The following is a 21,478-nucleotide window of genomic DNA, read 5'->3' as shown; positions in this document are numbered from 1 at the left end:
GCATGCGGACCTCAAGAGTCTTCTGACGTCATCGGGGAGCGTTCTTGAGATTCACCGTTTGGGGAACTCCCGATGTATCAAGTTAATATTTGCTTCGTCGACATTACCAGCGTCTGTCAAAGCGGGCTACGTGATACACCGTGTACGACCATTCTTTCCGAGGTCCGTTCAGTGCGGGAAATGTCTAAAGATAGGACACGTGAGTGCTGTTTGTAGGAGTGAAGTCTCTTGCTCGCGTTGTGGCGGAGAGAATAATACCACGGATTGTGATGCGTATTCATTTAAATTCCCCAACTGTACTGGCTCTCACGAAGCGACTTCGAAGGAACGCCCAAAGATGAAACAAGAGGTTCGTATTCTTCGAGAAATGGCAAGAGACCAATCTTCACGTAAAGAAGCTGCTGAATCTGTTCACCAGTGTGACCAACACTCGCGGAAGAAGCGTCACAATTAATTCCAGAATGACTGCATAGTGGGGCACAGGCGACACAACCACCTCTGCCTGCGCGTGCATCGAGGACGGTAACGGCGCCTACTACTAATTCAAGATCGATGGCATCACGCGGCAAACATTCAACTCTACCCGCTGATACATACAAGGAATGACCTTTGCTGCTATCTAGGCCCACGGCCATGCCAGCGGGCCCTAGTGTTCCTCGATGTCATGAAGCCAACAATGACAGAGCCAATGAACCAGTGAAACTACGGGCAAGCAAGGAGATGGACACAATGAGAAGGAGAGCGCACAGGATATGCTGAAGCACCTGGTAGAGTCTATGTTTGTTATTCTCGGTTGTCTCTAGAGTCCGGCCGCTAAAGGTGCCCTGCAGGTTCTCGCCGCGCTGGAGCCGCTTATCGCAGCTGTTTACATACTATAAAGCTTTTGTTTGGCGTTTCTCTTGCTCACGTAGGGAAGGCCCACACACCAGCTTCGTCCTAGCGCCTTTAATTTAACGTGAATTCGTGACTACTGACTAGATACGGAACCAGACAGTGCCTTCATGAATGAGCTTTCTGAATGCTTATTATCAGTATGTTGAACTTGCTTTCACCGTTGCGCATCTCTCTATGTCTTCATCATCCCTCATCACAACTTTATGTCCCTGTTCCCCCTTCCCCTGTGCAGAGTAGCAGGCTTGAGCGCGTTAGCTCAGGCCGACCTCTCTGCCTTCATTCGAACAAATTATCTCTCTCTCTCTCTCTTTGTCAACCTCCATGTGTGTGCCCCAAATGTTAGTACCAGTACAATGCATTGACTGTACACGTTTCTTTTGATTGGTAGTGATAAGCTTCCAATCAGGATCTGGCGATATAGATGGTCCTAAAGCAAAGCCGCGGCGGGGAAGCCATGAACTCCGGGTTCTGGCATACCGGTCAAGAGGCGCGATATTCAATGAAGGTGGAGGGCGTAAACATCATCGATTTGCAGCACATTTATCAATGCGAGGTAACTGTATCGGCCCGTAGATAATAAGTGTGGTAGCGAAGTCGGTAACACATGCGCATATTAAATTAGTAAGAATATGCATTAATGCAATGATACATTTACTGCCGCAAGTTGGCTTGAAATTGCGATTTTTCAAGAGGCTAACGTTTGCTTATCATACCTTGCTGGTGAAGCAGCGCTTCACCAGCAAGGTATGATGATCACTCACCAACTAGTCCAACTTTCCACTTTACTAACGTTTGCTTGCTTGGAGTTCAAGTAAATACCATTAGATACTCTCAAAAAATAAATTATACCTACCAATTTTCATGCCTTTTTCAAAAATGTTCTTCGTTTCCATTACCGTATTTCGAAAAATGAAGCAGAAACAGACGCGACTGAAATAACACGGTGCCCACAGCATTTGTGGCAGTATCGTTGCATTTATGCTTCTACAATGCTTTTACGAAGCTGCGATCTAAAACAATTCCAATAGTTTTAGCCGCCGGCACAAGCCTGCAAGCATGACAACTTTCTCATTTAAGAGCTTCGTCGGGAAAAGAACTAAACATTGCAAAGCGACGTGACAAGACGGTGGCACTATTTCCAGAATAAAGTTTTTCCATCTCCATGTCACAGTTTAAAAAATTTCAAGATCGTGGTGCTCGTTTGTATACATTTGTCTTCCTGTCTACTTACACCGTAGTCGTTTACCCATCGCGCAATTATCAGGGCACAATACAACATGAAAATGAGAATAATAAAAATAGAGAAAGAAATTAACTCACGTAAGCTTTAGGGTCATGCTGTAGGCTTATACGCTTGCAGTATCAACTCAAATTAAGGCAGCCTCATCTCAGTCTGAAAAACTGTGACCAGAGACATTTCAGAAACATCGGTGAAATTCCTGTTTTTGTTTGTTGCACCGCGCGTTTAGCCTGTTAACGCTTTGTTTACCTTCAGTATAAAAGCTGCCCTAGTTTTACTTTGGTTCGATACGTGTCACGCTTTCTGACGCATAAATATGGGGCGCTATAACGTAAAAGCTTCCAAAATTCTCTATTTCAATTCTGCAATCAGCCCTGCGCGATTGGTTAAAAACGTTCTTGGACTACCCCTGCTTCGCCTGGCTGTCACAGGGCGTCACGAAAACCGCGATAGCTTCCCGTCTGATATGACGTGTGCACACTGATTATGCATGATTTGACCGAACAAAAGCAAAATAGTAAATTCTGTTTCGACGCCTTTTTGCCATTAGCCCTCGGCTATTGGTCAATAGCTTCCGTGCTGCACCCACTTCACCTGGCTGTCACGCGACGTCACGAAACCGCAAAAACTCACTGCGTCAAAATGACGTGTACGCGTTAAAAAAACATTAATATGCCGAACAAAACTGAATTTTTCTTCTGAATAGCCGCAGGCTTCTTGGTTCCGAAAGGAATAAAAGATGGCTGCTGCCAATCGCTCAGACACTGGCTACTCGCACCTGCCGGAAAGCATGCATTTGTTTGCGTATAATAAAGGTTCTTGCGGGGCGGCCTAACGTTTTCGAGCCCTTTCGGCACGTTCCCGACCTCGTTCTGCCGACTCTTTTTTGCCGAGGATCCATCTTAGCGTCATTCTTAAGCTTCCGTTGCATGCCACCGCGATTTTCAACCAGCCACCGGGAGTTAAATGAGGGAAAGCGGACCAATCGCAGACGCCGGCATCAATTCGTCCGGTTATCAATTTTCAGTGGAGTGGTTCGGCCCCATCAAATTTCTCTCCACATGACCATGCTCGTCACCTCTTGTCAGCCAATTAGATAAGACAAGCCGCTCAGCGTAGGCAGCGTAATTCTTTTTCAAGCAAACAAAAGTGACCTCGTGTGAACGAGGATAGCGTTTGACTGGTCTTTTCAGACAATCGTGCTGGGTACCACGCGATGCTTGCATTGGTGTTTACGCAAATTTAACGTCAGGACATTGAAATAAATACAGTTTGGATTAATTTTACGTTATAGGGCCCATGCATTATTTATCTCGTAAGCTACGAAGCGGGCAGTGTCAAGTTTGGCATTTGTAATTTCACACGTCTGCCGTTATAAGGTGCTAGAGGGCTTCTTATCAGCCGCACTGAGATTTCTAAGAGTACAAATGTCAAGCGTCCCGTGGCAAGGTATTTGGTAAACATTTGAAATCACAGCGCTGGGTTAATTAATAGGGAACACATAATGGAGAATGTGAATTAAGATTTCGCAAGAAACTTCTCACCCACTCCTTCCTCTGTTATCTAAAACTGAGCTGTCGGCATATGGAAAAAGAAATCAGCCCGACGACAAGACATCTGCTCGGTGTAAATCCTAAATAAATCACGTAAGCGCTGCACCAACTGAACGTAAGAAGGCCATGAAAGATTTCTCATTTTTGTTGTGGGAGCTGTGGGACCACATTTCACCGCTTCGCTGTTGCAAGCCTCTTTTATGGCTGCTGGCGCGTCAGTATTTGTGATATATTTTATAGCATCCGTATAACGTTTTTTTTTATATTCTTAAGAATTCTGCCCGCTTTGTGATTGCATGTGACGTATATTTTTTAATTTTATTGCTCTCAATAATTTCAGGCGTTTGTCGCAACTTAAAGGGCCCCTGAAACGGTTCGGACAAATTTTGTAGACGCGTAGGGTACAGGTTAATAAGAACATTCGCACTACAATTTAGGTGAAGCGTTACGTATTAATGGAGTTACAAGCAATTAGAAGTTACCCTCCTCCCTAGCCATGCTTTTCCTCCTCAACTCGTTCGCCGAGCGAGCGGCGCTAAGCTCCGCCTTCACTGGTACGGCGTCACGATGCGACGTCACATCGTCCACATCCGGTTGTTTTGGAGCCCGCCCCCGCCCGCGCGAGACCTCTCCGCAAGCCGCTTGGCCGTCGACCGAGAGCTATCAAAGCAGCGTGCGTTGCGAGCATTCTGTCATAGCGCCGAACGTGTCTGGTATTCCGGTAACCACAGGCAAGCTGGTCATTTCGGCATATGACTGGAGGCATAAACTCAAGCTGATGAAGGAACTTTAGCGTAGACGTACGTGAGCGGCCTGATCAGTCTGCACGGTCCAGACACTTGTTGGCGCAGCGCTGAACCAGCCAAACAAAGCGCTAATTTACTCTAAACAAGTGTAAAACATTTTAAACATTTATAAAAACAACGTGTTGATGATTACACTCCTGCGAAAAATACACACTAGCAGCAAAGAAGAATACACTTCGTTGCTGCTACTGTGTATGGTTGAGCTCTGTGCCACCAGGTGGCTGCACCGTGCAGACCATTCACATTTGCCCTTCTGCTCATCTCATGGCTCATCCCGATACGGCACAGTGAAGCGGCCAGACTCTGTCCCCTTGTGCTTGCGTTTGCCCTAATACCGGACTCGCGAAACGCTATTTCGTTAGTGATCTTCCGGTATAAAGCGACGGCCACAAACGCGCAAATCCTGGCGCAGATAGGATAGCGGTACTCTGATGCGCAGCAGCCAGTTCGCTCGTATGCTGCCTTGCAGAGGGACACGGATGTCGCAGCTTGACCTATTGGCAGTCGCTACGTTTGCACTCCACAAGGCAAAAAGTCGAATCATAGTGCTCGCGAAAAGACTGAGACCGGATCTGACCGCGGAGTTCTCGTCAAAATGGAGTGCGTTGTAACACAAGCAGACGACACTTGCTGTGTGCCGGAAGTGCTTAAGTATACTGAAAAATTGTTCTTGTGCATTCTCTTTATGTTACTTTCTTTTTATAAAACAAATGAACTAACATTCCAAGTATTACGAAGATCGTTTGTTTACCATAAAGTTGAAAAAATTATCAATCACGCGCCCTGGTTAGCCAATCGGATAGCTCGCCCCACTGACGTCATATGGGTGATTTCCGTAATATGGGTAGGGGTGGCTTAAAATTCCACCGAGCAGTGTGCTGCGATCGGCAGCGATGTGCATTTTTAAAACCGTATAATAAATTACACGCTTTACGCGGAGCACTTAGATGTGTCAACTAATGATCAGAAGGATCTACTCTAACGACTCAGTACATTTGTAGAAAATCGTCAAATTCGTTTCAGGGTCCCTTTAACTATCGGAGATCAGTCCCGCCTTTTATTTATTGTTCGAGGACTCATGTGGGATAATTTCATTCTTCGCAGTCGATGAGCAATAGATAGCGTAGTTTTCTGCTGGCAAAATCGAGGTAACACAACCATTAAGATTCCTTCGATAACACAACTACATGTGAAGAAAACTATGCGCACTTTGTAGAGCTGCTGATTGCTGCAAACGGTGGTTCTTCCACCGTGAAGCCCTCCTGCAGGCGACTGTATATTTAGGATTTCCAGAAGAGCCAAGCCACACGTTAGAGATGACACTGGATCTTAGAGGAGCAGAGTAAGCGATAGCTAACCATGGGTGCTATAACGTAAAGCTATTCCAAACTTTTCTATTCCAATTATGCAATCACCTACCAGGTCAAAAGCTTTCGAGCCACCCCAACGAATTTGCCTGGCTGTCACGCGCGATATACTACGTCATGTAGTAGTGACAGCCTGTCCGTCACGCGACATCACGGAACCGCGAAAACTCATTGCGTCGAAGTGACGTGAACACGTTAAGGATGCATTGATATCCCTATGAAATCTAAATTCTTTTTTAATAGCTGGACACTACCCCGTTCCCAAAGGAATAGAAGATTGCCGCCCGCGGATAGTAGCGGGGAGATGCCTTAGACTTATTTGCGTGTAAAATAGACTTATTTGCGTATAATAAATAATTTTCCCTTGCTGTAAAATGCTATCAAGCCCTTTGAGCAGATACATGAGATTGCTTTGCTAACTCTGCGTAGGATACTTTCCGGCGGCATTTTTTAAGCTTCCGTTGTACACCATAGCGATTTTCGATCGGCCATCGCACGCTAAGCATGGGGAAGCGGGTAAATCGCAGACGCCAGCACCCCCCTCCTCATCAGGTTAGTTACTTTCACTGTGCTGACTATGCCCTGTCGAAACCCTCCCCACTTGAACCTGCTTCTCACCTCTTGTCAATTGAGTAGATAAGAAAACTGCTCACTGTAGGCAATGTTATTCTCTTTGAAAGCAAAAGAGTGATCTCTTATAAACGAAAAGTGCGTTTGGTTGGACTTTTCAAGGACCGCTGGAAGTTACCGCTGGACGCTTGGCTTGTTAGTTACCTAAATTTGACATCAAGAGATTGAAATAGTTTGACGTTATAGGGCCATATGTGATTTTCTGTTGTTGTGGATAAGCTGTCCGGGGCTTATCCGTGCATGATGTTAAAGCTGACACAACAATTTCTGTGGCATATTGTTCTATAGTCTCCTTATACAGTAAGACAAATTGTGAAACAAATTTTAACACTTTAACACAGCGCTAGGCGGCTCTGACGAACGTTGCATTTGTCGAGCGTCTCTGCATAGATTGGAAGATAAACAGTGGTTTCATTTTAGAAAGTGGTCAATTTCATCACGTGCATCTCATGTGACAATTTGTAGCATGTGACAGTGCTGTGGAAACAGTTCAGTAGATTCCGGAAGTATCCCTGAGTTTCCATCTCACGCTTAATGTGGAAGTAACTGGATGACGCGAGCCGCTAAGTTTTAAGGGTTACTAGAGGAAACAAATCACCTAATGATGAGGACAAGTAAAAGAAGGCTGGATGGATGATGGGAGCAAGTAATAAACTGAACTTTCTCGAGCGAGAATTGTGGCTTTGCGCATAAAATCATTTAAAGATTTAGATAAACCAGAAAGTCTGAAAGAAGGAGCGTGCAAACACCCAGTTTTGAAGGAAATGGTCACATTATCGTCATTGGTACGATAACACAGTTGTTCACAGAAAGGTGCCCTGGTGAGTACAAGTCGCCCCTTGTGAAAACGCTGGCTTCAAAGACATTTTTTTGCTCGACCACTGTTCATTTTGTCCAATCATGCCAGTTTCAGCTCTGCAGTTAGCTAGCCCTTTAAGCAAGTGGTGGCGCATATTTGATAACAATAAATTAACCTTATTCTCGCACTTCAGATAGTATATTACTATAAAAAGCACATTCTACATTCTCTAGGGCACGTTCTAGGTTAAGCCTCAACGCGAGTGCTACCAGTGTTAAAGTGGGAGTGACGCTTTGCTCCCACGCTAAAGTGAAATGCACCCATTGGATGGTCATCCACTGAAATAATAGCAGCTGACAATGATCCTTTCATTGCAGGCGTTGTTCGAGCATAAACGCCCGACAGCTGCTCTAAGATAGGTTTTTTAAACCTAATGGGGCAATTCAGATAACGCAGCAATATCTTGTAATCTAACTTCACGGCACCAGTGGTCGTAGTAAGGTAGGCTGCATACGCATTCCATAAGAAATTTAGCACAGTATTACTAATTAACGTTGCAAGTGGTAGAATTAGCACGCTGTTCCGATTTCGGAGCCGAGGCCTGTTAGTGTTAAAAAAATATCTACTTCGCCTAGACATGTTGACAATATCACGACTCTGCGACATCCCAAAATCAGCAACGAAATAAATTCCACGTAGCGTTTCCCTATATAACGAAATGAAAGCTTGCAGAAAAAGTATAAACGAAACGTAGATGCATTGCCGAATCAGTTCGGGGACAGTCTCCTCAAACCGAGTACAGATGTCGTCTTCCATCCAATTTTATCCGACTGCAGCGGAACACTGCGTACTTCAGCAGTCAGGATAGTCTTTATGAGTTCTCGGATGATAACAACTTCCTTATGCTCTGCCTAGCCCAGATAAACGCACAGCTAAAAAAAAGGTGTTCGTAGTCTTCAGAATGAAGCTGGCCAGAAACTGGGTAGTGTCCGCGTTGCCGGAAAACGGCTGCGCGCGGTTCCTTGAATTTGCTGTTAGATATGCACCTGAACGCACCGGTTGGAGGCGCGAAGGCATTGGCTAAAATCGCTTGTGTGCTTTCGCTCTGTGTACCGTATGGCCGTTGTCACGGAATTATGATTACTTTTCTGATGGCTGCTTTTCGAAAGGTGAGGTGGCGACCACTGACTGACTTTCCCTTGGTGGTGCCCGTTATGTTAAAGAGCTAGTAAAATATGCAACCGATGACTGGAGTCCCAGTTGGTTCGGCGCATGGCATGTGTACCGCACTAACTCCACACACGGGACAGAACATCGAAAGGACGTACACGCGGAACTACCGTACAATAACTCAAGTTTACTGCATGCTTTGTCGTCTTCGCCACCGCCCTACCTTGCGCATCAACTTCTTGCCTACGACAACAAGAACATTTGAAGCGCCACTTACCCACTGGCGTAAGTAAATGGTGCTACCACAGTAGCGCTTGAAAGGGGGTTAACCGAGGGGCCCGATTTTTACTAGTAATATCACAAGAAGCCACCAAACACTGACACCGAGGACAACGTAGGGGAAAAACTTGTGCTTAATGAATGAAATCAAGAAGCGATAAATTAATGGAAATTAAAGTGGATGAAAAATTAACTTGCCGCAGGTAGGAACCGAACCCACACCCTTTGCATCATTGACCGCGAAGGTTGTGGGTGTCGTTCCCACCTACGGCAAGTTGTTTTTTCATCCACTTTAATTTCCATTAATTTATCGCTTCTTGATTTCATTCATTAAGCACAAGTGATTTCCCCTACCTTGTCCTCGGTGTCAGTGTTTGTTGACTTCTTGTGATATGAATAGTAGCGCTTGGGCACTTTAGCAGAAGCTTTGGGCCAGGTAGTGAAATAGAGCCAGGAGTCACCGCGAATACTATATTTCTATCAATGCGCTTTAAACATCCAACTCCTGTAGTGAGAAAAAAATTCCTAAATACAGAAGCGTGGTGAGACGTGAATGTACTGTTCTCATCCAATAAGGTGGCAAGAAACACTTGCTTCCCCCTCAATAATACTAAAGCACAAAAATAAAACGTTGCACAGAGCTCACTGAACATAAAAAAAAATTGTTTACAGCTTCTGCTTGGATTAAGAAGCTATGCTGCATAAAATTGTGGATATGATTGACAGACAAATAAATAGCAATCACCTTTCACGACAACCAACATCGAAACACTAAACGAAATAGAGGCCTCAATCGCTAAGCACGCGTAACTGTAGCTACCGGATCGGGTGGAGAGGCTGTAAACGGGGCTTGTGCTACTGAAATTCATTTATATAAAGCCTATGGCTGCATTAGTGATAAACATAACCTAAGAAACACCGATTAACGAGCCAAATTAAAAAAAAGGATCATATGTTGGATGACGTTTTGGGACGCCGAAACGCCGAGGTTGAAACAGTAACACAAATCCAAATGGAGCTCGAGCGTATAAAACCGTAGGCATAAAGCGACCGGATAATAAGATCAGAATAAAATTAAAATGAACCTACACTAACAAAATATGATACCGTCTTACACTTACGCTGTAAAACCACGGTCTGAGTACGAGGGCGTACTGCATTATACTTGACTACCCTGAGTTCTACACCATGTATACAATGCTTGTAAAATACCGTCTTTTTTGCATTGTGTCCTTAATGAATGCAGCAGCCACGGCGGGGTCTGGACCCGCAACTTCAAGCTCAGCAAAATTTTTACCGGGATTCCACGGCAGGTCGCAGAGCGCGTATCGTAAGGGAGCAGCAGCCGCAGCAGCATATTACATTCAATTGTGACTTACCTAAGAAGTGTCATCCTTTTTATTCGCGATGTACATTAAGAACAAAAATGCCTCGCGCATTCATATAAACACACGTTTCTTGAAATTACTTCTCAAGAGCAATAAGACTAGGCGCTTCTTGCGCTTTTACTGTTTTGTTCTTGATGTTCTCATCCCGGTTCTACAACTTACGAGATAAACACCATTTCCCAGCGTCCAAATGTGAGCGAAAAGTAGAATATTTAACGAACGAACAGTAGAATGCTGTGGACACAAACTTGGACGCTAGCCCAATATTGGGGCTTACCATAGAGGGGTCTCTAATTTTGCTCATTGCTGTTAATTCACCGGCAGGAAGACTAAATATTAGGGTAAAATTGCCCCCAAAATTGTGCACATGCAATGGGCTTGAAGAAACGACTGTGTCAGTGATATGTCTATTTCATAATGATTGCCGCCGGATGCGCATACCCTGAATCAATATTTGTGACTCTACTGTGCGTTACTTTGCGTGAACCAAGCAGACGCCGCCTTCATGTATAAGGAATCTGCCAACGGGACCATAAGGGCAGATAAAGAACCATTTAGTCGCATAAACAGTCGCATGAAATCTGTAGGAAAACCAACACAAGACGATATTTTAGTGCAGAGGTGCACATGTAGAGGAGAATATCAATGGGTTACCTCCCGCGCTTGGCATGATTTTTTCCATAAGAAATAGCCAAGTAATACTCGTGCTTGTTCGCTTGATACAATGCATAGCACACGTTTACGAAGTTGGCATTGGTATAGGGCATCAGTGCACGCTTTAGGTTTTTGTTTTCTTGCTGCCCATATACGCTGCGATAGATAGTACGGCGGTAAAAGACACAAGTATGACGAAAACCACACGCCATCCATGAAATTACTATTTCTATAGCAACGACTATTGATACAGTAATTGGCGTCTACAAGTAAATTATTACTTCAAAATTAGTGAATTGTTTCAGTAAGAATTGCGCCTTTTACCGTGTCAGCTGCTCTCGCTGCGTATATATAACAAAGCTGTCTAGGAGGGCCGTGCCCCAACGCGCGTGACGCAATGTGTAAAGGTCCGTTACTGCTACTGCTACGAACTCGCCTAGGTTACTGTTCTCCTGAACAAGGATGTGCTATGCCACAGTACTTTTCTGTGTCCATGCAAGTGTTGGCGAAAGTCGGACTCACCGTCCCTACGGGTCCTGGCAAGCCAACTCGTGGACAGAGGCTCAGTGGGCAGCGGCAGTCCAGCGGCGGTGGCCGGCTGCTGCGGCAAAGGTGCCAGCAGCAGCATCGACGCCGTCGCGACCACCAGCGCCCACCACTGTCGTGTCCTGCGCAGTGCCGGCGAACACGTGTATTCCTGAGTTCGGCAACAGACCGCCGTCCAGCTTCGCCGCGACGACCCCGTCGGCGGCATCAGCCGTCCCGTGCCACGGGTGCGTGCTCCACGTGGCCCGGTTTCTCCGGCGCTTCCACCGACGCGAGTGCCATCTCTCCGAGGAGAACGAAAAGCGGAGCTGAAACGTCGTCGACCCGTCGGCGTCGGTGGATGAAACTAGGTACACTACGGAGAATGCTTCGTCGAGGGATGCCACCGTTCAGGCATATACGGGGCGGCCGGTACTTGTCGTTTTGCCGTTTTCTGCGCTGTCCACAAGGAAGTTCCTACGCAGGAGGTGCATGACAGCGCACCACGAGCTCTCGTAACTTGTAGCCTCTAGTTGCTGATGCTTAAGTGAGTTGTGCACCTCTATAGTGAAAGCAATTTCTTAGGATTCGTAAATGACGCGTTCGTGCTTTGTAGTGACTGCATAGCAACCAGAAGACGTAGCTGCACGGCGGCAGTATGTGTAATGCCAACGTCGGTTTTCAGTATCAAAATTAAGGATCAGCAGACAGAGTTTCAAAGCCAGCGTCTGAACAAAGCGCAGGGCAGCAGACATGAAATGCAGTTGCTTATGTCGAAATTGGCACCGGTTTCGCCTGACCGGCACTGACCATGTGCTTGAAAGGACAGCTCCACAGGTACACGCATTAAGCTTTCACCCCGCTCTGCCCAAGGCGTTTTTTTTCTTCAATAGGATGCCCGCTTTATAATAAATCGCAATACGTATGGACTTGAATCATTTCAACATACGCTAACAAAATCGTGAGGAGTGGGCTAAGTCAGACGAGATATCCACAAACATCTTGAGGATACGTGGGGCGCACGTGCTCAGAAAAAATTCGTGTTTGGGGGGCCAGTATAACAGGGCCCAAAGGGACGCTTAGCGGCAGGTCACTAGAACTCTTGCGCAAGCAACACGGTAACCGACGGCTCAGTTGGAAAAAGCGTCGTCGCAGGCACACCCACTGATTTGCATTGAGTTTGCCTTTCCGAAAGCACGGCTACACACAAAACGCGATGGCACTGCTAACAGTCAAGCTAAGAAGACGCACCGTCACTGTGCGTACGCGCACACGCACTCTTAGCAGCAGCCGAGCGCACACGAAACGATTCGGAAACGTGGACGTACGTCGAGCGATGCCCTCGTAGCCAAGTGGAAAGCGAACGTCCTACCTCCGGCTAGCGCAGCCCGTGTGGACGGTGGCTCGCGGCTGCGCCGGCTAACGAGCGACGTGCCGCGCGTCTTGTTCGCCCGGACTCCCGCGCGCCTTTATTCTTGCTCCAGCCAGAAACGGATGAGGGAGGATGTTGCACCGGGAGCCAGCGCTTTCGTCATGCGAGGGAAGGGAGGGGCCGATCCTCCGCGAGCCTGCCACGAGTCACCATCCTAGCAGCGTTTCGGGATCTTCCCCTACCCCAGGCCCTGGGGGAGAGAATGAGGGAAGGGAAGCATGAGCGAAGAGAGAAACGGAGCATGCGCACTGAGGGGACCGGCTCCCATCTCGACTCCACCTCGGGGGGCACGCTGCATGCTTTTCTCACCGCTCGCTCCGCCATCTGATAGCAGCTCCGAAAACTTCACCACTCGCAGTATGCGGTAGCTGCTTCGAGTTCCATTTGGCGCTTGTTCATTATTTTTTTTTGTTCTTTAGCACATCTCGTTTTCTTTTACTTTCTCCATTTCATTTAACTTTCAGGAGAACGAACCAGTTGGAAACGAACGTACGTGTCCAATGGTGTGGGGGAGTCAGAACACGGTGGGGGAGATAACTGGAATGACGGAACTTTTGCGCTTCATTTGGTGATGTAGTCTTCGTTGTTGTCGGGTGTTGTTCGTTGTGATATACAGTTTGCGTATGTTCGCATATCCGCTGACGCTAGCTGAAAAGTTGACACCCTCCTTAAGATTATTTTCCTGGCAGTGCTTTCCTTTCTCTTTAGTATTTCATTTCTTGAGAGGAACCTTGCTGGGTGGAAAGGCAGGCGAAGCAAAACAGAGCAGCTCTAAGGTTGGGTTGTTGACACTTTCACGCTAATAAAAAGTATGATAAAAAATGTTGGATCCACAAAGAAAAAGGAAGAAATCGAAGCTCCAATCGTGGTACGACTCACGATTGGAGCTTCGAAAGGGTAGATAAACGTTGGAACAACTTGGAGATATGCGACGCTTGCAATAGCTATCATGGTGTATTGTGGGAATTTATAAGCTATATTCTGTCATCTGTACACGATCATCATCATATGGGGTTCATATGGGGTTCTTCTTCATCATCGCTTGTGGGGCTGGTTCTCGTGTGTGCTCCGTGCTGTGGGCGTGGTCGGTTCGCCTAATCTTTTGACGCGGAATAAACGCCGTGATTACTGCTGCGTCACAAGTGGTGGAGTGTGCTCTTCGGTCCCCCGTCCTCTGACTCCCCTCTCAACCTCCTGGAGCTTCGATCGGGTCGCCGATTGTGCCAGCTGTCCGCCAGCATGTCGCAGGACGAGCCAACAGGCACTTCTACTTCCACCATCTCGGCCTCGGCTACCCCAGCCTCTCCGTGTTGGGTTGTCAGTGGGCACCAGCGCGATCCGCATCTGTTTGCTGGACTTCGCGGCGAAGACGTCGAGGATTGGCTGGACGACTATGACAGAGTGAGTTCGGCTAACCGTTGGGACGATGCGTCCAAGCTACGTCACGTCGCCTTTTATCTGACTGGAGTAGCGAAGACTTGGTTTTTCAACCATGAGGTTGATTTCACGAACTGGGGCGCTTTCAAACAGCAGCTCCGCCAAATCTTCGGCACACCGGCTGTTCGTTCCGCCCTCGCAAAAAAGGCGCTCGACACTCGCAAGCAACAGCCCGGTGAATCTTATACGTCGTACATCGAGGATGTGCTTGCTCTTTGTCGACGCGTGAACACGGCCATGACCGAATCAGACAGGGTTCGCCACATCCTCAAAGGCATCGGAGCTATTGCTTTCAATGCTTTAGCCATCCAGAACCCCGCTACCGTCACTGATATCGTCGCTACTTGCCAGCGCCTTGACGAACTCGAATCAGTACGGTTGCAGCCAGACACCTCTACAAACACTACCACCGACGACCCTGCATTAAGAGCGATGATACGCGCAATAATTCGAGAAGATCTCCAGTATCTTGGCTTAGCCGCGGGACCTATGCCTTCTCCTGCCTCCGATACCAATCTGCGAGACGTCATCAAGGAGGAATTGGCATCCATGGCTGGTGCAGCGTACACGGACCCTTTAACCCCTAAGGCCCCATCAACGTACGCACAAGTAGCCGCAGCTACTCCAGTCATCGTCCCACCGATGCCTCCAAAACCAACACCGGCTCACATCGCTTCCATGACTACCAGCGCACCTACCCAAACCAGCTATCCGCAGTGGCGTCCTCCTCGTCCCATCTGCTACTACTGCGGCTATCGTGGCCACATAGCGCGTTTTTGCCGCAAGCGCCAGCAAGACGAGCGTCGCGGATATGATGTATACGAACGGGATGGCTTTTCGCCCGGAGCTACTTTCCATCGTCTAGGGAGCTTCCATGACCAACGCCATCCTTATGGTCCACCGCGCGGACGCTCTCCATCACCTACTGTAGCATCCGAGACGGCTTACTCTCCTGCGAGACGCCGCTCGCCGTCACCCCTTCGCCGCTCTACGTCCCCACTGAGACCAGCTTCTCAATTTGCCGAGCGTCGTCCGGAAAACTGAATTATGCAGGTTTTGGAGGAAAAGCTGCATCGAACGACAGGACAGAAATTCCTCCATCGCGTCCGTACAATGTGATATTGGTTGTTGTAGAAGGTGTACAAGTAGGAGCTTTAATAGACACTGGTGCTAGTGTTTCAGTCATTCACTGTGATTTGTGTTCCCGACTTCGGAAAGTTATGACCCCCTATGATGGACCTACGCTACTCGCTGCTCAAGGGGCCTCCATTCGACCTATCGCCTGGTGCACAGCTCGTATTTCCATCGATGGACTTCTACATCACGTACAATTTACAGTGCTAAGTTCGTGTGCCCAGCAGCTCATATTGTGATGGGATTTTCTTTCTACGGCCTCCGCCTCCATCTGCTGTGGACAACGCGTTCTCCACATGACCGACACGACCTATTCACTTCATGCAGATGCCGCACCCCTTCACTTCCTTGCTGCACAAGATACCGCGTTACCTCCTCGCCATCAAAGCATCGTTACTATCACGTCTGGTGTGATTGACTGCGGCGACGTGCTCGTATTGCCATCTCCACGCTGTCTTGCAAGAGGGATAGCCTTTGCATCAGGGCTGGTTAGGTTTGATCATGGCTCTGCACTTCTCTACGCTACAAACCCGACATCCGAAAAGATTCTCATCCCTAAAGGCACTACATTGGCTTGCGCCACTGAATCGGAGTCTATATCTGTTGTTTCCTTTAAACCAGCTTCTTCTGAAGGTCCTTGTACCGGACGGGCCGCATCTCCTTCAGCTCTTGCAGCTGCCATCAGTTCCGACCTGACGCCTTCGCAGTCACAACAATTGCTTGCTTTGCTCCAAAAACATGAAGCTTCCTTTGACGCGCATTCAACTTCGTTGGGAAAGACTTCGATTACGACGCATCGGATAGAAACAGATGGTACATCCATAGTGCGCCGTAGACCATATCGCGTATCGCTAGCCGAGAGGAAAGTCATTGACGAGAACGTCACCGACATGCTCCAACGGAATATAATACGCCCCTCTGGTAGCCCTTGGTCTTCCCCCGTTGTTTTGGTTCGAAAAAAAGACGGCTCTGTTCGATTTTGTGTAGACTACCGAGCACTTAACAAGATTACGCGCAAGGATGTATACCCTATGCCGCGAATAGACGATGCCTTGGATTCCCTGCAGGGTGCCGAGTACTTCTCCAGCATCGATCTGCGTTCCGGCTACTGGCAGATACCTATGCATGAGGACGATAAGGAGAAAACAGCGTTTTCAACACCAGATGGGCTGTACGAGTTTAATGTCATGCCATTCGGCCTCTGCAATGCGCCCGCAACGTTCGAGCGCATGATTGACACCGTTCTTCGTGGCCTAAAGTGGAAGACTTGCCTGTGCTATCTGGACGATATTGTTGTTTTCTCGTCAACCTTCTCTCAGCACCTGCAACGTCTGGATGAAGTTCTCACGTGCCTTGCCAACGCTGGACTTCAGCTAAACACCAAGACATGCCATTTTGCCAGCAAGACGATCAAAGTTCTAGGTCACATTGTGAGCAAAGATGGCATTCGTCCTGATCCTGACAAGGTTTCCGCAGTTCAGAACTTCCCTCGTCCCGAAAAGACCAAAGATTTGCGTAGTTTCTTAGGCCTCGCTTCCTATTTTCGGCGATTCATACGGGGCTTCGCCTCAATAGCGTCAACTCTGCACAAATTACTGGGTTCTAATGTTCCCTTTGTGTGGTCTCCCGAATGTGAATCTGCGTTCACCCATCTGAAGCGCGCTCTCACATCTGAACCGGTCCTACGCCATTTTGATGAAGCTGCTCCTACCCTCCTGCATACGGATGCTAGTGGTCACGGAATTGGTGGCATTCTCCTACAGCGAGACGACACTTTAGGTGAGAGGGTCGTCGCATACGCAAGTCGCGTTCTGACAAACGCCGAAAAGAATTACACCATCACGGAGCAGGAATGTCTAGCTATCATTTGGTCTGTGCAGAAATTTCGACCTTATCTTCACGGCCGCCACTTTACGATCGTTACAGACCATCATGCATTATGCTGACTTTCGACGCTCAAGAACTTGTCTGGACGACTTGGTCGGTGGATTCTTCGTTTGCAAGAATACGACTTTACCATTACCTACAAGTGCGGGAAAAAACACCAAGATGCAGACGCGCTTTCTCGCTGTCCGCTTCCTACGACACCATGCAATGGAGCTCCAACTACCATCCGTGACAAGCTTTCGCTCTATCCCTCCTCAGATGCTTTCTTGTTGGCCACTGTCGACGAGATGCCTCCACAGGACAACAAATCCTTCCAATTTCATCAACTTGCCGACTCTTACTGTCGGCGCATCATAGACCACCTTCAAGGAGCTTCGCGCCCGCCTAACGCCCGCCTTCGTCGGCAGCTGACGCAATTTAAGATTGAAAACCGCGTCCTATACCGTCATGTCTATCACCCTGACGGTCAACGCTGGGTTCCTGTCCTGCCACGCTCTCTACGTGCTCATGTCCTGCGGGCTTCTCACGACGACATGACTGCTGGTCACCTTGGTTTCCAGAAAACCTATGACCGCATCAAAGGGCGCTTCTACTGGCCTGGATTGTCCGCCAGTGTAGCGAGGTATGTCGCTTCCTGCGCTCTATGTCAGCGTCGAAAGCTCCCTACATCAGCTCCAAGCGGACAACTGCAACCGGTTCCTTGTCCGTCGGAACCATTTGAGGTCGTTGGAGTTGACCTATATGGCCCTCTTCCTGTGACTCTCACCGGTAAACGATGGATTGTGACAGCCGTTGATCACTTGACACGCTACGCCGAAACAACTTGTGTGAGTTCTGCCTCGGCCTCTGAAGTTGCTGCATTCATACTTCAATCCTTAATACTGCGTCACGGTGCTCCTCGCGTCCTCCTGAGCGACCGTGGAAAAGCATTCCTCTCGCAACTACTAGACGAAGTACTCAAAGCCTCCGGAACCACCCACAAGACTACCTCCAGTTACCATCCGCAAACCAACGGCCTCACAGAGCGATTTCATCGCACGCTGTCTGACATGTTAGCCATGTACATTGACCCGGATCACAGAAACTGGGACGCAATTTTACCATTCGTTAACTTTGCATATAATACCGCCGTTCAACGCACGACCGGTTACTCGCCATACTACCTTGTCTATGGTCGTTCGCCCTCTACCTGTCTTGACGTGTCTTTCTTCGCGCCAACTGTCCATCAATGTCCTTCCTCCTGCGAAGAATATGTGTCCCGCATTCTGCGTTGTCGCCAGCTCGCCCGCATCAACACCGAAGCACGGCAACAGGACCGCAAGCAGCATTACGACGCCTCTCATCGCGTCGTGTGCTTCCGCCCTGGCGAGGAAGTGCTTCTCCGGACACCAGTTCGTACTCCTGGCTTGTGTGACAAGTTTCAGCTTAGCTTCATCGGCCCCTACAGAGTCTTGGAGCAGACTTCTCCAGTGAACTATCGCGTGGAACCAGTTATTGTTCCAAATGACCGCCGCTGCCGCGCCGCTGAGATTGTCCACGTTTCCCGTATGAAGCCTTTCACGAGACGTTCACCGCCCCTTTGAATTGCGGCCAGGATGGCCGCTCTCGCGCGAGGGGACATTAGTGTGGGAATTTATAAGCTATATTCTGTCATCTGTACACGATCATCATCATATGGGGTTCATATGGGGTTCTTCTTCATCATCGCTTGTGGGGCTGGTTCTCGTGTGTGCTCCGTGCTGTGGGCGTGGTCGGTTCGCCTAATCTTTTGACGCGGAATAAACGCCGTGATTACTGCTGCGTCACAGTATATATTTAGCCGTAATTTTAATAAGAAGGAAGTGATAGAGCTTGGAAGCGAAATAGGTTGAGGGAGGGGAAGCGTATTTACTTTTGTTTTCACAGACGTGCCCCAGTCAGTTTCAAGGCTGTGCATCGCTGCAGGAAAGTCATCTGACAATGGGGGCACGACGAGACTAATACTGCGCAAGTTATTTCTTTTCCTTGTTATGTATCTCTTTAAACTTTTTTTCAGGAGGAACAAAGAGCTAAACATTGGTTTACAACTGTAGCCGTTTCCAAGTAATGTATGCAACATTGCATCAAGGCTGGAAATTCAAAATTCGCATATTATCGATCACTTATGAAATGTACATTTTGGCCTTGAAAGCGACTACATGGTGGAGAGAGAAGGGCTACGAACTATTATTTCACCACAGTGAGATGGTTTACCATGCACTTAATGCTATGAACAGGATCATTTTTTTTTTCAAAGCGGATAACGTTTTTTACCACCACGAATCGCCTTGACCTATGCGTTCGAACGCGGATGCACTCGGGAATTCTTGATTCTGTGTGTCGGGCTGGGGACATAGCTTCCCAAGAGGCTCCGAGAAGCTTACGGGTGCCTCTTAAGATTAGTGCGTGAGCGCCGGTTGGTTCGTCGTTAGTTGACAAGGATGACACCATTGCTTGTCGCGTCTGGTTTGTAGTGTTGTATGTGTTTACCTCGCATTAGGTATAGATAGAGGGATTGCTAGATTTCTGCATTAAAAAAATTATGATACGATGCCATTGAAATTTGCTGCGTTTTTGTAATATTTTAGGCAAACTCAATGAACTGGTTGTAGATTTAAAAATATATATTGCTATGGCATGAGCCGGACGAAGAGACAAGGAGGAATACGTCAGCTGGCACAGCCTCGGGGCACCATCTTTACTTCACCACCAACCTTGTCCTTTAAATAAAGCCGGTTCAACATTAATCGTATCAGATTTGTGGTGGAGGAGCGGGGTACTTCGACCAAGACGACGGAGCTGCTGCAGCAGGTGCCACGCCGAAGCCGACGCCTCAATCGACTGCCTGCGACACCACTTGACATTCCGGTGTCCCACAGCGGCGACCAACAGCCTTCTCTGGCTGCTCCAGCGCGAAGAACCGGCGCCTGGATGCATCAGCTGGAGCCCCGGCCTTTCTCAGGAAAATTCGGCGTGGACGTGGAGGAATGGCTCACCTACTACAAGCGTGTGAGCAAGTACAACGGCTGGAACTCCATGGCTCAGCTCGACATTGTCGTTCTGTTCCTCACAGACACTGCATTGGTGTGGTTAGAGAACCATGAAAATAGCTATAAAACGTGGGACAGCTTCGTTAATGACCTCACAGAGTGCTTTGGCGATTCCACCATGAAAAGGAAGCGGGCGGAGAAGACATTGCTTCAGCGTGCTCATGTCACAGGTAAGACCTGTGCTACTTACATAGAGGCGATCCTGAAGCTTGCAAAACGGTCAATCCTCGAATGTCCGAAGAGGACAAAGTTGAACACCTTCTCAAAGGCATAGCCGAGGATATTTACAATTATTTAATCGGAAAGGAGCCTCGCCTCGGTCGCCGACCTCATGAAGCATTTCCGCTCATTTGAGGCCTTGAAGCTGCGCCGTATCACGCCAAAGTTCGGCAGGTTAGCTAATGTCACAACGGTGGCAAGCGTTGACGATAACGATAACTACCGTTTTCAATTTGACCTTGCGGCCACTATAAGGCAAATTGTCAAAGAAGAACTTGAACGACACCTCAAAGGGGCGGATGTCGAACAGCCTGGTTGTACTTACAACCAAACTCAAAAACATGCATCTGATGTGTCCGCATTGTCTGCCTTGCCAGGCATTGCACACTCAAGTCGACCACCTGCGACAGCACCGACGTTCCTTTCCCGACAACATGACGCACGATCAACGCACTCGTCGAGCTACCACCACTAATCATAATTCGGAAGATCGCGTTTATTATTCGCAGCGTCCCAGGGTTGACCCCGAGGCTTACAACGTCGGTCACGCATCGCCTGTGTGTTACAGCTGTGGTGCCTCAGGACACATTGCTCGTTTTTGTCGCTGGCGCCGACAGACAACAACACATGGCCCACCACCAGCTTGGCATAATTCTGAACGTGACAGTTATGATGACTGTTGGCCGACAGATCCTGATACTGCAAACACCACGGGCACGCCACCCCGCAATACCTTCCGTCAATATTGTTACGGATATAAAACTATTTACATGGTGTTTTTACAAAGCGTATATGAATGGCTGCCGAGAATACTGAGAGGCTCTTGCCAGTTCATCCTCTTCACCATCGACGACCTTGTTCTCTTTTCCCACCGTAACACGACCCCCGGCAGAAAAAGTACCATCCCGGTGCTTCAGCTGGGACCGTCGGTGGCATAGTAAGGCTTAAGCCGAGAGACGTGTACGGCGTCAGGTGATGTGGAACCGGGTGGCATGG

The 21,478-nt window shown here is 48.1% G+C and overlaps 1 protein-coding gene across 1 annotated transcript in view; it reads right to left on the bottom strand.

Annotated features, from left to right (window-relative positions):
- Positions 1-12,763, bottom strand: part of LOC135900165 (uncharacterized) — a 291,116-nt gene extending 278,353 nt beyond the window's left edge. Inside the window, exon 1 of the mRNA XM_065429614.2 lies at positions 11,303-12,763. Within this exon, the coding sequence (XP_065285686.2) occupies positions 11,303-11,534 (232 nt within the window). The 5' untranslated portion in view covers positions 11,535-12,763. The remainder of the gene's footprint in view (positions 1-11,302) is intronic.
- Between the last annotated feature and the right edge of the window lie 8,715 nt (positions 12,764-21,478).

Source organism: Dermacentor albipictus, chromosome 4 (assembly GCF_038994185.2).
Source record: "Dermacentor albipictus isolate Rhodes 1998 colony chromosome 4, USDA_Dalb.pri_finalv2, whole genome shotgun sequence".
Taxonomy (NCBI): domain Eukaryota; kingdom Metazoa; phylum Arthropoda; class Arachnida; order Ixodida; family Ixodidae; genus Dermacentor; species Dermacentor albipictus.
This window is presented reverse-complemented; position numbering and strand designations above follow the sequence as displayed.